General features: G+C 46.6%; 1 protein-coding gene across 9 annotated transcripts in view; it reads right to left on the reverse strand.

The window, feature by feature from the left end:
- Positions 1 to 7,852: 7,852 nt before the first annotated feature.
- Positions 7,853 to 16,031, reverse strand: part of DMTN (dematin actin binding protein) — a 43,779-nt gene continuing 35,600 nt past the window's right edge. For 8 of the 9 annotated variants that reach the window (XM_066593479.1, XM_066593478.1, XM_066593472.1 and 5 more), the window contains exons 12-14: positions 15,282 to 15,322; positions 15,087 to 15,135; positions 13,981 to 14,129 (exon numbers count right to left, since the gene is read on the reverse strand). In XM_066593479.1, coding sequence (XP_066449576.1) covers positions 14,032 to 14,129; positions 15,087 to 15,135; positions 15,282 to 15,322 — 188 coding nt within the window. In that variant the 3' untranslated portion in view covers positions 13,981 to 14,031. Of the gene's footprint in view, positions 9,035 to 10,224; positions 10,306 to 13,976; positions 14,130 to 15,086; positions 15,136 to 15,281; positions 15,323 to 16,031 lie in introns of those variants that run through there. The other variant, XM_066593481.1, reaches the window with a different exon arrangement.

The following is a 16,031-nucleotide window of genomic DNA, read 5'->3' on the forward strand; positions in this document are numbered from 1 at the left end:
GCGATCTGCAGCCCTGGGCACTCTCAGAAGGCCCCCCAGCTGTCATGGCAGCCGAACGGCACACCGTGATCTGAACATGGGGCTTTTCGGGATTCCTTAACTCCGACCAGGGTATTTAAATGTCGCTATGAGAACTGACAGCAGCCCATTGTGCGGAGCCATTCGACCCCTGGTTCCCCTCCATATAAACACCGAACCTCCATGATGTAACGGTACATCATGAAGCATTAAAGGGGTTTTTAAAGCTGACCCGAAGTAGTGGAGATGGAACAGCCGCTTCCAGCTGAGTTCCGACTAGCAGTCACATGACGTTCCATCTTCAGTGATGTCATTGCTGAAGTGCTGGCTTTCGGCTCATTAAATAACTCAGCCAGCACCCTCCTATCACGGCAGACGTAGAAAGAGGGGTTGAAAGCCAGAACTTCAGCGATGACATCTCCAACAATGGAGGGGTTGCAGTACGGTGTGCCCGCTTGTTGGGACTCAGCTGGAAGTGGCTACTTTGGGTGAGCTTTAAAAATACCTGGAAAACTCCTTTAACTAATTTTATTTATATAGACTAGAGCAGCGATTCCCAAAGAGCCCTTGGGTCAGTCAGGGGTCCCACCGAGGGTCCAGGTCCCTGCTCTACTCACTAGTAAGGAACAGGACCTGTGGAGGCATATCAACGCAGACCACATGAGCCAGCTCCGGTCGTGTGATCCACATTGCTATACCACCGCAGGTCCTGTTCATTTATTTCCTGACTATAACCTGTCTGGACACTGCTGCAGCAGTGAGTAGAGGGAGAACAATGGCGGGGGGTGGCAATGGGGGACCCTACTACTCGGGCCACAATAGGGGTCAGCTTTTACTACTCTGGCCGCAAAAGGGGTCAGCTATTACTACTGGGGCTGCAATGGGGGACCCTATTAGTACCGGTGCCACAATAGGGGTTAGCAATTACTACTGGGGCCACAATAGGGGTCAGCTATTACTACTGGGGCCGCAATAGGGGTCAGCTTGTACTACTCTGGCCGCAAGAGGGGTCAGCTATTACTACTGGGGCCGCAATGGGGCACCCTAATATTACTGGGGCCGCAATAGGGGTCAGCTATTACCACTGGGGCCGCAATGGAGGACCCTATTAGTACCGGGGCCGCAATAGGGGTCAGCTATTACTACTGGGGCCACAATAGGGGTCAGCTATTACTACTGGGGCCGCAATAGGGGTCAGCTATTACTACTGGGGCCGCAATAGGGGTCAGCTTTTACTACTCTGGCCGCAAGAGGGGTCAGCTATTACTACTGGGGCCGCAATGGGGGACCCTAATATTACTGGGGCCGCAATAGGGGTCAGCTATTACCACTGGGGCCGCAATGGAGGACCCTATTAGTACCGGGGCCGCAATAGGGGTCAGCTATTACTACTGGGGCCACAATAGGGGTCAGCTATTACTACTGGGGCCACAATAGGGGTCAGCTATTACTACTGGGGCCGCAATGGGGGACCCTATTAATACCGGGGCCGCAATAGGGGTCAGCTATTACTACTGGGGCCACAATAGGGGTCAGCTATTATTACTGGGGCTGCAATAGGGGTCAGCTTTTACTACTCTGGCCGCAAGAGGGGTCAGCTATTACTACTGGGGCTGCAATGGGGGACCCTATTAGTACCGCTGCCGCAATAGGGGTTAGCTATTACTACTGGGGCCACAATAGGGGTCAGCTATTACTACTGGGGCCGCAATAGGGGTCAGCGTTTACTACTCTGGCCGCAAGAGGGGTCAGCTATTACTACTGGGGCCGCAATGGGGGACCCTAATATTACTGGGGCCGCAATAGGGGTCAGCTATTACCACTGGGGCTGCAATGGAGGACCCTATTAGTACCGGGGCCGCAATAGGGGTCAGCTTTTACTACTGGGGCCACAATAGGGGTCAGCTATTACTACTGGGGCCGCAATGGGGGACCCTATTAATACCGGGGCCGCAATAGGGGTCAGCTATTATTACTGGGGCCACAATAGGGGTCAGCTATTACTACTGGCGCCGCAATAGGGGTCAGCTATTAATACTTGCGCCGCAATACGGGGTCAGCTATTACTACTGGCGCTGCAATAGAGGTCAGCTATTACTATTGGGGCCGCAATAAGAGACAGCTATAATTACTGGTGCCGCAATAGGGGTCACCTATTACTACTGGAGCCACTAATACAGGGGGCCACTATTACTACACAGGGACACCAGTATAGGGGGTCACTATTACTACGGGAGCCACCAATATAGGGGGTCACTATTGCTACACGGGCACACCAGTATAGGGGGTCACTATTACTACTGGAGCCACCAATACAGGGGATCATTATTACTACTGGACCCACCAATATAGGGAGTCACTATTACTACACGGAGACACCAGTATAGGGGGTCACTATTACTACTGGACCCACCAATATAGGGGTCGCTATTACTACACGGAGACACCAGTATAGGGGGTCACTATTACTACTGGAGCCACCAATGTAGGGGATCACTATTACTACTGGACCCACCAATATAGGGGTCCACTATTACTACACGGAGACACCAGTGTAGGGGGTCACTATTACTACTGGACCCACCAATATAGGGGATCACTATTACTAAATGGAGACACCAGTATAGGGGGTCACTATTACTACACGGAGACACCAGTATAGGGGGTCACTATTACTACTGGAGCCACCAATACAGGGGATCATTATTACTACTGGACCCACCAATATAGGGAGTCACTATTACTACACGGAGACACCAGTATAGGGGGTCACTATTACTACTGGACCCACCAATATAGGGGTCCACTATTACTACATGGAGACACCAGTATAGGGGGTCACTATTACTACACGGAGACACCAGTATAGGGGGTCACTATTACTACACGGAGACACCAGTATAGGGGGTCACTATTACTACTGGAGCCACCAATATAGGGGATCACTATTTCTACTGGACCCACCAATATAGGGGTCCACTATTACTACACGGAGACACCAGTGTAGGGGGTCACTATTACTACTGGAGCCACCAATATAGGGAGTCACTATTACTACACGGAGACACCAGTATAGGGGGTCACTATTACTACTGGAGCCACCAATATAGAGGATTATTATTACTACTGGATCCACCAATATAGGGAGTCACTATTACTACACGGAGACACCAGTATAGGGGGTCACTATTACTACTGGAGCCCCAATATAGGGGATTATTATTACTACTGGACCCACCAATATAGGGAGTCACTATTACTACACGGAGACACCAGTATAGGGGGTCACTATTACTACTGGAGCCCCAATATAGGGGATTATTATTACTACTGGACCCACCAATATAGGGAGTCACTATTACTACACATGGATACCAGTATAGGGGGTCACTATTACTGCTGGAGCCACCAATATAGGGGGTCACTATTACTACACGGAGACACCAGTATAGGGGGTCACTATTACTACACATGGACACCAGTATAGGGGGTCACTATTACTACTGGACCCACCAATATAGGGGTCCACTATTACTGCTGGAGCCACCAATATAGGGGGTCACTATTACTACTGGACCCACCAATATAGGGGTCCACTATTACTACTGGAGCCACCAATATAGGGAGTCACTATTACTACTGGAGCCACCAATATAGGGAGTCACTATTACTACATGGAGACACCAGTATAGGGGGTCACTATTACTACTGGAGCCACCAATATAGAGGATTATTATTACTACTGGATCCACCAATATAGGGAGTCACTATTACTACTGGAGCCACCAATATAGGGGATCACTATTACTACTGGACCCACCAATATAGGGAGTCACTATTACTACTGGAGCCACCAATATAGGGAGTCACTATTACTACACGGAGACACCAGTATAGGGGGTCACTATTACTGCACATGGACACCAGTATAGGGGTCCACTATTACTACACGGAGACACCAGTATAGGGGGTCACTACTACTACTGGAGCCACCAATATTGGGAGTCACTATTACTACACGGAGACACCAGTATAGGGGGTCACTATTACTACTGGAGCCACCAATATAGGGGATTATTATTACTACTGGACCCATCAATATAGGGAGTCACTATTACTACACGGAGACACCAGTATAGGGGGTCACTATTACTACACATGGACACCAGTATAGGAGGTCACTATTACTACTGGAGTCACCAATATAGGGGGTCACTATTACTACTGGTGCCACCAATATAGGGGATCATTATTACTACTGGAGCCACCAATATAAGGGTCACTATTACTACTGGGGCCACCAATATAGGGGATCACTATTACTACTGGACCCACCAATATAGGGGGTCACTATTACTACATGGGGACACCAGTATAGGGGTCACTATTACTACTGGAGCCACCAATATAGGGGGTCACTATTACTAGTGGAGCCACCAATAAAGGGGTCACTATTTCTACTGGAGCCACCAATATAGGGGATTACTATTACTACTGGAACCACCAATATAGGGGTCACTAGTACTACTGGGGCCACCAATATAGGGGGTCACTGTTACTACTGGGGCCACCAATTTAGGGGGTCACTATTACTACTGGGGCCACCAATATAGATGACACTATTACTACGAGGACACCAATATATGGGGGCACTATTAGTATTGGGGCCACCAATATATGGGGGCACTATTACTATTGAGGCCACCAATATAGGGGATCACTATTACTATTGGGGCCACCAATATATGGGGGCACTATTACTATTGGGGCCACCAAGATAGGGGGTCACTATTACTACACGAGGTTGATTTGCTGCGGAACTCACAGTAGCTGTAGCAGCAAAGTAGATGAGATTTTGAAAAACCCCTCCACACGCTGTGGAAAAATATCTGCACAAAACCCATGTGGATGGAATGTGGGGAGGGATTTAACACTACATGTTAATTATAATCATAATGTATATCAATAGCCCACCTAGCGCTCCTCGTTACTCCCTGCTTTTTTCTTTTACAGGGCTCTGTCCTTTTTATAACAATGGAGGTAAAAAAAATCATATGTTGTGATAAGCCCCTCCCCTGACCACACCCCTGACCACACCCTCTCTCCTGCTTTGGTGCCACGAGAAACCTTTGCTTCAAAAAGGTCTGCATTGCTGAAAACGTTTGGGAACCACTGGTCTAGAGGAGAGAAGGGGGAAGAGTGGAAAATGATGGAAACCTGTGTTGTGTGGGAGGGACTTCATCGGTATGGAAGAAAGACCTTGATATATCACTTTGGCAGATCGCTCGAACGATCAAGCTCGAATTATAGCAAAAGGTGTACAGAGGTGAACCTCTGCATGGATGGAAGAACGGCACATAGTGATCCATTCTGTACTGTGAGTAAAATTGGACTGCACATCCCCAGCATAGGGCATCGAGAACTGTCTACACGAACCATCGGGAGACACTTGCATGACTTTAGGCTATGAGTCCGACCTCCAGCAACAGGTGCCCCATTGACCTCACACCATCGCTTTCAAAGCCTATCATGGGTCACAGCAAATGGCCATGGATGCTGGAATGGAGGTCTATCCTCTTTAGCGATGAGTCTCGCTTTTGTCTCAGACACAATGATTACCAGAGATTGGTCTGGAGAGGCCTTGTCACATCGGTCCTACTCCCGGAATTATGGTGTGGGGTGGCATGATGTACGGTAGCTAGACCCCTCTAGTCTTCATTCCAGGTGCACTAACAGCTCAGTGTTATGTTGATTAGGTCATGGAATCAGCGGTACGGCCAGGAACTGTCTTTCAACAAGACAACACAAGGTTCATGTTGCTCTTGCTATTCTGAGTAGCCTGCATGGCGCTAACATGGCCTGCAATGTCTCCAGACTTGTCTCCTATCCAGCACATTTGAGACATTAATGGTCGGCAATCACAAAGGAAGTTGCTAGCATCTTGAAGATTTGCATGCCCAAGTGCAATCAGCATGGCAGAACATTCTTTAGGCAACCATTAAAAACCTCTTTCCTAGCATGCCAAGGTGTGTAATTGTGTGTATTTCTGCAAGTAGCGATCATACCCGATATTGTGTCCATTTTTTCATCATTTGCATATCATTAACATGTCTTCCTTGTGATTTCCATCATTCCACGATTTCTCCTTCTTGGTGTTGCAATTTCAATGTTGAGGAGTGTGTGTTACAAGAGGGAATAAGGGAGAGAAGACATGATAGAAACCTTTGTATATGTTAAGGGGGAAGATGGGAGAGGATACATGATGGGAACCTTTATGTATGTTACTTGAGGAGAGAAGGGAGAGGAGGATATGATGGAAACCTTTATATAGGTTACAGAAGGAAAGAAGGGAGAGGGGGGCCATGATGGAGCCTTTATATATGTTACAGGAGGAGAGAAGGGAGAGGAGGGACACAATGGAAACCTTTATATATGTTACAGGAGGAAAGAAGGGAGAGGAGGGACATGATGGAAACCTTTATATATGTTACAGGAGGAGAGATGGGAGAGGGGGGGACATGATGGAAACCTTTATATAGGTTACAGGAGGAAAGAAGGGAGAGGAGGGACATGATGGAAACCTTTATATATGTTACAGGAGGAGAGAAGGGAGAGGAGGACATGATGGAAACCTTTATATATGTTACAGAGGGAAGAAGAGAAAGAGTGACATGATGGAAACCTTTGTATATGTTGCAGGAGGGGAGAAGAGAAAGGGGGACATAATGGAAACCTTTATAGGTACTGTTGTATCTTGACGCCGCCGGAAGTGGTGGGTGTAGCCAAGTGTTAGGCTGCTTGATAGCCAGGTGACACCCCCAGTACCTGATTGACTTCACTCAACACTCCGGGGCTGATTGGCTGCACTAACCCCTCCGCCGCTGTATTTTGTGCTGGGCTCCTGAGAATGCTGTCGGCTGCTTGTGGTGAGTGTTCCTGGGGCAGTGGCTTCTCGTCGCCGCCTACTCCTCTCTCTTCTCTGACATGTGGAGTGCTGCCGTGAGTAACGCTGCAACGTGTGGACTCCTGGGTCAGCATCTGCAGCACTGGCGGTGGCGCTGTGGCTTGCCGTAGTAAGAATGTGGTGTGTGGCCTCCCAGGTCGGCATTTGCAGGGGCCGCGGCAGCTCACACTACGGGGCAAGGCCCTAGCGACAGCATGTGAGCTCCCGGGTCGGCATGTGCTGCATCGCGGTGGGTTCACACTGCAGGGGAGAGTACCTCACACGGGCGGCAAGGTTCTGGCGGCAACGGCGGCTGTGTGTGTTTGTGTGGGCAGGGGGGGGGGTTTGGGGGGGGGGGGGGCGAGGGGTGTTCAGACTCCGGCGGATAAGTTCCTAGGAGTGTGGAAGGAGTTTGTGCTTGGATGGAAGGTTAGGGGTAGAAGCAGTTTACCTGTTAGGCATGCATTATTATCTGTAAATGCTTCCCGCACTAACATGGAAGCATTTACAGATAATAATATAGGCCTAACAGTTAAACTAACCCTAACCCTCCATCTCGGCACAAACTCCTTCTACGCTGTTCTCCGGCTCTGAGCAGTGCTGGGTCGCAAGCCAATCGGGAGCTAGGGGCGTGACAGGGGTGTTCCTCCATCTATGCCCTGTCAAACCCTTAGCTTCCGGTGGTGGCAAGGTACAATAGTACCACCTTTATATATGTTACAGGAGGGAAGAAGGGAGAAGAGGGACATGATGGAGGCCATTATATATGTAACAGGAGGGAATAAGGGAGAGGGGGAAGAACAGATTGGTAAACCAGGGGGAATTTTTTGTGCCTTCAATTTTCTATGAATCATCATTAGATTTTCTAAAAACGATGCAATCACGCACAAGTCAGAATATTCTGTAACCTTTAATAATTATAATAATATTAATTATACATCAGAAGCCAAAAATAATGAAAAGAAAAAAGCTTCAACACCAAAGGTAGACACAAGACACAGATGTGGAAGAGAGTAGGCACGAGTGAACGTAAAGGTGTCACAAAGGAGTAGTGAAAAGCTAATAGTGATGAGGACAAGTAGAGATGTGTGTGACAGTATGAGACTACGTGACGAGTAGGAAAAAGTGTGTCACCCGGTAGGTGACGCTCATGGAGATGGCATGGAACAGGGATGTGAATGAGGACATACACTGAAGCACAGGTGACTAGGAAAGAGCATGTACCAAAAATTCAGCATATCACAAGCCACACACAGCAGAAAAGAAGGGTAAAAACTGCCATTTTGGTGGGGAAACTGAAGTGCCAAGTTGTCCTTTGGGCAATCAAAGAATACGGGAATGCGGTAAACTGAAAGCACTCATCCATATAACACACAGCGCCGGCAGCATAGAACAACGGGGTAGTGGCACCTCCGCCCCTACTCACTAATTTAATTGTAATATTAAGAGTACAATGCCTGCGTTCTACGTTCAGAGGGTAACTGTGGGGTGAATGCTGCACTTATGTAATATGTGCGTAAAAAGACCCTAAAAGCTATGTGCAATTCCGATATGTCCACTGCGATTAATAACTGTGAATGTCACCTAATACATACAGGAGGGGTATTCGGAATAGGTTCTGGTGTGTAAGGACTTGGCTATATAGGATTCTATAAGGTATCTGATCTGTCCTAGACTATCGTGTGTTCAGGTGATCCATCATACAGAATAGGGTTCGGTATGATAAATAGATCGACTTGCATAATTAAGGGCTATCTAACGTGTATTAATTTGGTCCTATATGAGTCTGAGTCGGGGGAGGGGGTCCTTGATTGACCCTGGATGATTGACGTAAGTTTTTAGGTTGATTCTCTGGCCCCGTGAGGTCACTCAGTTCAGACATGCTGGTCACAGAGTCCATCTCCTCATGTCACCCCATCTACTCTGCTCTTCCCTAGTGGTGAGAGGGCAGTAGTGTCTTTAGAAGAGAAGCAGTTTTCGTTTGAGCTCATTTCTTCTCCACAATGGCATCTTTACAAACTCATCCAACGTCATGCAGAAGAGTCGCTGAAAGTCCTCGGGGGAGAGATATTTCTGTAGAACAGAATTGGTAAAAATTATATTAGGGTGGTTTCACATCTGCGTTGGAACCTCCAGTCAGAGGATCCGGCACAAAATACTGGAAGAAAAAGTGCGCAAAGTGAACGGACCCCATTATAGTCAATGAGTCCATTCGGCGCTGTTTGGCTCCGTCCTAAAATGAAGCAGTTTGGCCATGAGGATTCCCCTTTCCTGGTCCATGAACGACGCAGGAAACGGGAACCCCCGACGCAGGTGTAAAACCACCCTTAGAGAAGCTCACACTTGTATCTATGCCATATATTGTACAGATGTAGCAAACATTACCTTGACATTCATGGTAACTCCATTTACAGCATTGTAGTACAGTGTAGTTGTCAGTATGTACTAGTCATGTTAACAATTGCTACATCTGTACTATTTGCCTACATTGAATGACCCCTTTATTAGAGACCTCCATCTAGTAGCGTATTGGACCTTCTTTAGAACTGCAGAAATTTGTTGTAAATTCCACTAGGTGTTAAAATCATTCTGCAGGAATTTTGGCCCCTGAGGACAGGAAGCTTCTTGTAGTTGCAGCAAATTAGCTGACAGGAAGGGGTCATCAATTCATGCTGCTTGTGCCAAATTCCAACCTTCCTATCAGCATGGTGCAACAGAAATCTGGATTCATCTGAGCAGGAGATGTTTTTACGCTGCTCAGTGATCCAAATTTTTGCGCTCTTGTGCCAACCGGAGTCTCGCCTTTCTGTTTCAATGTTAGTGGAACTGGTCATCTGCTGTTATAGCCCATCTGTGCAAAAGAGTTGTGTGTTCAGACATGTTAGTTGGATCATCAACGTTGTATTTGGCTGCGATTTCCTTGACTGTACAGTGCCTGTTTAACTGAATGATTCTTGACATCCTCCTCTGACCCCTTTTGGTGACAAGTTGTTTCCATCCACAGGATCCCCGCTGGATGTTTTTCCTCCATCACAACATTCTCGGTATATTAGTTGGAAGTCACTCAGATCGCTGGATTTTCTCATACAAATGTGAATTCACACTGAAACTGATCCACATAATTTTATGCTGCAGTCCCGTGTTTAAGGGCGTAATATCCATAGAGGGAAGCTCCAATCGTGGATGGCCGGGTGCCTCTCATAAATTGACCATTCAATGTATACTCCAGATGCAAAGCTTAGAATAAGTAGATTTGTCCTTACCTCTAGCTGAGTCTTATCAACCCCAGGAGGCAGTTTCTGGCGTCCTCTGTTTGTCACAATTAACATTTCATATGGAAAAACCTGGCAGAGAATCAGAAAACATATTAGGCAAAAATACTAAAGTGCATGTAAGGACAAGCCCAGGTATAGAGCTGGCGATGAGATATGTCATAATACACAGCTTCACGCAGTCTGCATGCATTGTGTGCCCAGAGCAGATACGGCGACACATGGGTCCATCTTCTATGTTGTATGCATTTCATATACCGTCATATGGCTCCCTCTAGAAGCAATTCCTGGGTAGGATACCCCCATAATCCATCCTGTAACGGCAGGGAATGGAGAAACCGACACTATCTGTCTAACCCTTTGCATTCTGCAGCCAATACGACCACGGCATGTAAAAGGCTGAAAGAAGAAGGGGGTGCCTTCTGTCACTCATCAGAATTCCAGTAATTTGATTGCGGGGTCCTACTGTGTGACTGTTGCACCCAGAGACTTGAAGGTGGCCTCTGGGTCTGCCATCTGCAGTGGCCTATGAAGCTCAGGCTCTGGCTGAGCCTCATGGATGATTATAATACACTGCAGTACTGAAGTATTGTAGTGTATAACTCGTATAACAGTCAAGTATGATGACATGTAAGTCTTCTAGCGGGACAAAAATCAGTAAAAATAAAAGTAGTAAAAAAAATATGTTAAAAAATACAGTCGAAACACCACCTCTCCCTCCTTATATGTATATTTTTTACATGCTATCAGCACATATTTGGTATCGCCACGTTTGTAATAACCCACGTAAAAAAGTTAGTGCATTATTTAATCCACGTGGTGCATGCTGTGAAAAAATATAAAACACAGGGTAAAAGTAGCTATATTTTGCATATCTTGCCTCACAAAAAATGGAATAGAAAGTGATCAAAAAGTCATTTAAATCACCAACTGGTACAATTAAAAAGTACAACTTGTCCCCCCCCCCCCCCCCATAAAATCACTCACGCAGCATCAATGACAGAGAAAACAGATAGGGGTCTTTGTATGTGGCAACTGAACAAAAGTATATCTTATTTTAAAAACTGTGAAAATGTAGTAAAACATAAAATAAAATAAATTTGGTATTAACATAATTGTACTGACCCACAAAATCAACAACATATTAATTATAGCGCATGGCGAAGGCCGTAAAAAAATAAAATAAAACATGCCAGAATTGCAGATTTTGTTAATCTTGTCTCTAGAAAAAATACAGGATAAAAAGTGATCAAAATATTACATGTTCCCAAAAATGGGATCAGAGAAGACTTGAGCTCATCCTGAAAAAGAAATAAGCTCTCATAGATCTCTGTTGTTGGAAAAATAAAAATCTTATGGCTCTTGGAATACAGCAAAATACTGTCTAGTCTAACTTTATACCACCTATTAGTTGGCCAAACTTACAACAAAAATTGTATTGCTAGAGCAAGATTCTAAACAGAACCAGTGTCCTTCCCTCTCTGGCAGTAGATAACATAGCCTCTTCTAATTTCCCCCAATAGAAAGAGTCTTCTCAACTATACATACAGAAGCAAAGAGAGAGGATCACTATGCAGATACCCAGCTGGGTACTAGTGTACCATGTCTCCACCGGAAGTATGGGTTGGCCGGCCTCAGCTACAGGTAACGCCCAGGTCATGCTCAACAGCTTCCGATTGGTTCCCGCACACACACCCTCACAGATTCCCGAGTTCTGAGCTAAGCTGACGAGCGATTAGCCCAGAGGCTACAGCCAGAAACCATTGTTCGCTGATGCTCAGTAAGTGGCCCAGTAATTGCCGGGAGCTCGGAGGTGGGCACGGTGGCCGCTCAGGTCAGGAGCTCGGAGGTTGGCTTGGCTGTAGCCTTGGGGCTGATCGCTTGGCAGCTCAGCTCAGACCTTGGAAATCTGTGAAGGTGGGCACGATGGCCACTCGGGAGCTCAGAGGTTGGCATGACTGTACAGCTCATCGGAAAACTTGGGAATCTGTGAAGATGGAATCGGGAGCTTTTGGGTATGACCTGAGCATTACCTGTAGCTGAGGCTTGCCAACCCATACTTCCAGGGAAGACATGGTACACGAGTACCACCCAGCTGTAAGGAAAGTGACCGACGTGTTGCGGCGGTTCTGGGATTGCTGTCTTGCTGATAAGTCTGATGCTGGTTCAGTGGGTGTGGTATATGGTGTGACGTGCTTAGTCACACCTGTGGGTAATTACTTGGGCTATTTAGCCTGGCTTAAGACTAAGCTGAATTGTGGTTTATTTTTCAGTGTCTCTCTGACTGGGCTAGCAGTCAGAAGCTTACTACTGAATCATTCCTGCATCTCAAGCTAAGTACTGCATTTGTTTGCATAGTAGTTTTGGTTTTCTGGTTTTGTTTTCTTTCCCCACGTAGGATAAAATGGGGGCTGAAGCATGCGGTCGGGGCCGTCCTTATCGGGGGGATCGCTCTGCTTTCAGGCAGGGTCCTTCCCAGTGTTTGATTGTGTAGGGACAGTGTTTACCGTATTTTGGTTCCATTCTTGTTTTGTCTTTATTTATTTGCATTTGTGGTAGATCTGCGAGTGAAAGACCCAGCGTGTCCAGGTTGTACGTGACCTAATCAACCGCCATACTTACTCGGTGGGATACTTTTGCTTATCTGATATAAATCCCATTGAGGTTTTGTCAAACCAGCTGAGGGCGCTGGCACTTGAGGTTGCTGAGGTAAAGAAGCAGCAACCAACCCTGGGGGCTTCAGGTAAGGAGCCTAAACTTGAACTACCTGATCTTTTCTCTGGAGACAGAAAGAAATTTGTGTGCTTTAGAGAATCTTGCAAGCTGTATTTCAGGTTATGCCCTGTGTCCTCTGGTGACAAGTTACAGAGGGTTGGCATCATCATTTCAAGGCTGCAAGGGGGCTTAACAGGTGTGGGCTTTTTCCTTGCTTCCCTCCTTTTGAAGCTTTGTCCTCTGTGGATCGTTTTTTCAATGCCTTTGGGTTAATCTATGATGACCCCGATAGGGTGTCGTCTGGTTAGGAGAGCACTACAGTATTTAGTGAATTGGTGGGGCTAGGGTCCTGAGGAGAGGACATGGGTACCGGCTGCTGATGTCCATGCAAATCGGTTTGTGAAACATTTTCACAGACTAAATCTGAATTGACCTGGTCTTAAGGGTCCTGGGGCCCCTTCTGAAAGGGGAGGCACTGTTGTGGCGGTTCTGGGATTGCCGCCTTGCTGATAAGTCTGGTGTTGGTTTTGGAGATGTTTCTACATCTTCTGGCCCAGTGGATGTGCTATTTGGTATGACGTGCTTAGTCACACCTGTGGGTAATTACTAGGGCTATTTAGCCTGGCTTGGGACTGAACTGAACTGCGGTCAGTTACTTGCTGCATCTCAAGCTAAGTACTGCGTTTGTTTGCATAGTAGTTTTGGTTTTCTGGTTTTGTTTCCTTTCCCCATGTAGGGTCAACTAGGGGGCGAGGCACAAGTGACAGATCTAGCGCGTCCAGGTTGGACGTGACAACATGTGTGTCCTCCAGCACTCGGCTCTTTGGTGGATGCGCGCACTGCTATACACTGCCAACACCAGGTGGTGCCATATTATAACTGTCATAATTCTTCACTGGATGCAGCTGGTAGCAGGCAAATTATACAATGATTCATGCAATGAATTTGATCCCTAGTGCTGAGTGCCCCTATTAACAGGCCTCATTATCAGGATTTATCATTAGTTGTAATTGGTCATCACTCCATACCTTCTCCAGCATGCTGGGGAGAGAGTTGCCCCGGTCCATCCTGCCCCTCTGCCCTTCACCGTTCTGTGGGACACATAAGACATTTCTGGTTGTACTGAGTCCTGATGCTGTGAATCCAGTGTCCCTTCCCTGTGAATATTCTTACCTGAAACCCTGAAAAACAGATAAATAAGTCATTAGAAAAGGATTTCAGAACTGCTGATAGTTTTCACCCTTTTATTACTGTTTACAAAAAAATAACTAAAACTAAGTATAAGGCTCTGCTTACATCTGCACTGCCCCATCACAGATTCTGTTTTGTCCAGTAAAACAATGGACACCCGATGGACCCAACTGTAGGTGGCTGATCTCCATCTATTATCAGGTCCAGCAATTTTATTAACCACCGACAAACTACTTATGGTTTGTAAAACCATTGCAGGGGATCTGATAGATATGTGTATGAGTAGCATCATTACTGCCAGCATGGAGGAACTTCACCATGCGTTGGACAGCAATGCCTGCTGTAGACCCAAGAGGTTCTGAGATCATCCAGTGGGTATTACCAACCGAAGATTTTGGTGAGATACTGGACTGTGTTTGGCTAAAGCCGGCTACACACGGGCATATTTGCATTACGGAATCTGGAGTAGGCGTCCGCCTCAGGGTTCCGCAGCAAATACCGCCCATAGCATGCAATGGAAAAGCGCTTTTTCCTGCACACTAGCGGAAATAAAGTGCGATTTTCCTCTCGCAGAGGAAAAATTGCAGTATGCTCTATTTTTGAGCAGATTCGGCTCGGACAGCTTCCATTGAAGTCAGTGGAAGCTGTCTGACCCCCGGCCATTCTGCAATTAACATTGCGGAAAGGCTGTGGATTCCACATCATCGTCTAGCAATGGCGTGGGAAAATCTGTACTGCACATGTCCGCCGGCTCGCCAGCCAGACCATCTGTAGTATAGAAGAAAGAAGAAACTACAGGTATGCGGGGTCACCGGCCAGGCACAAGGTCGGATTCCAGTGCGGAATCCCGCATCCGGAATCCGACCCGTTCGTGTGGAGCCAGCCTTACGTTTATTGAAGCCTTTGGAGATATTTGTGCTATGCAGAATAAAGCATTTCCTTCTTACCTGTATTCTCTCTCTGCCGGTCTGGGTGATGGAACTCTGCAGACTGGAGCTAAAGACAGAGGACACCATTATCCATTAGACCGTGCACACTGCTCAGTGGCTAATAGCATTAATCAGTACAGTATATGAGCATATATATGAACCATTATATTACAAGTGTGTATGACTATACATAGCACCGCAGTGAATACATACCCTTGATAAACTGCTTCTTCCATAGAATGTAGAATGAATGGCTGTGGAGACAAACCACTGACACGTCAGACATGGCACAGCAGAGATGTTGTTTCTTCAGCTTTTGTTATTAGATTTGGAATCATGGAGACAAAGACTAGGTTTAGGGGCTTAACTAGAAGGGTGCAGAGGTAGCAAGGCCACATAAGAAGGCATAAATGATATATGCCTTGTTAAGATGCCTATACATATTGGAGCAAAGTCAATAGAAACCTCAACTTTGGCAGGACCAGCTGACTATCTTTTGTGGGGTTATTCCAATTCTTCATCACTGACATGTCAGGGAAGAAGGATCAGGTATGCTGGATTTTAACATGCCAATCCTTTTTGCAGCTGGAGATGAGCCAATGCCGGAGGAGTCTTGGAAGTGGTCCTATTTTCTCTACCCATTTAACAAACTTGTAAACTTGGCTGAGCCAAGCATGCATGTATCTGGAGGAGTCCAGAAGAATAGCTGTTGGCCACTGGCTATTAATGTGTGTGTGCATCTTTACAGATTTTGCTCTGGGCCCCAGTAGTTACGCCTGTGACTCGGGTCATTCGAGCTGCTCTTCTGGCCTAATTGAATAAGTTACCATAGAACTATTTAACCTGACTTTGAACTCAAACCATCTAAATTCTGTTGGTACAATGTAGGCTGAACCACATTGAAATACATAAAAGGCATTGGCCTATCTAGGCAACAGCTATCCAATGTGCTACCCTGTTTCC

Source organism: Eleutherodactylus coqui, chromosome 2 (assembly GCF_035609145.1).
Source record: "Eleutherodactylus coqui strain aEleCoq1 chromosome 2, aEleCoq1.hap1, whole genome shotgun sequence".
Taxonomy (NCBI): Eukaryota; Metazoa; Chordata; class Amphibia; order Anura; family Eleutherodactylidae; genus Eleutherodactylus; species Eleutherodactylus coqui.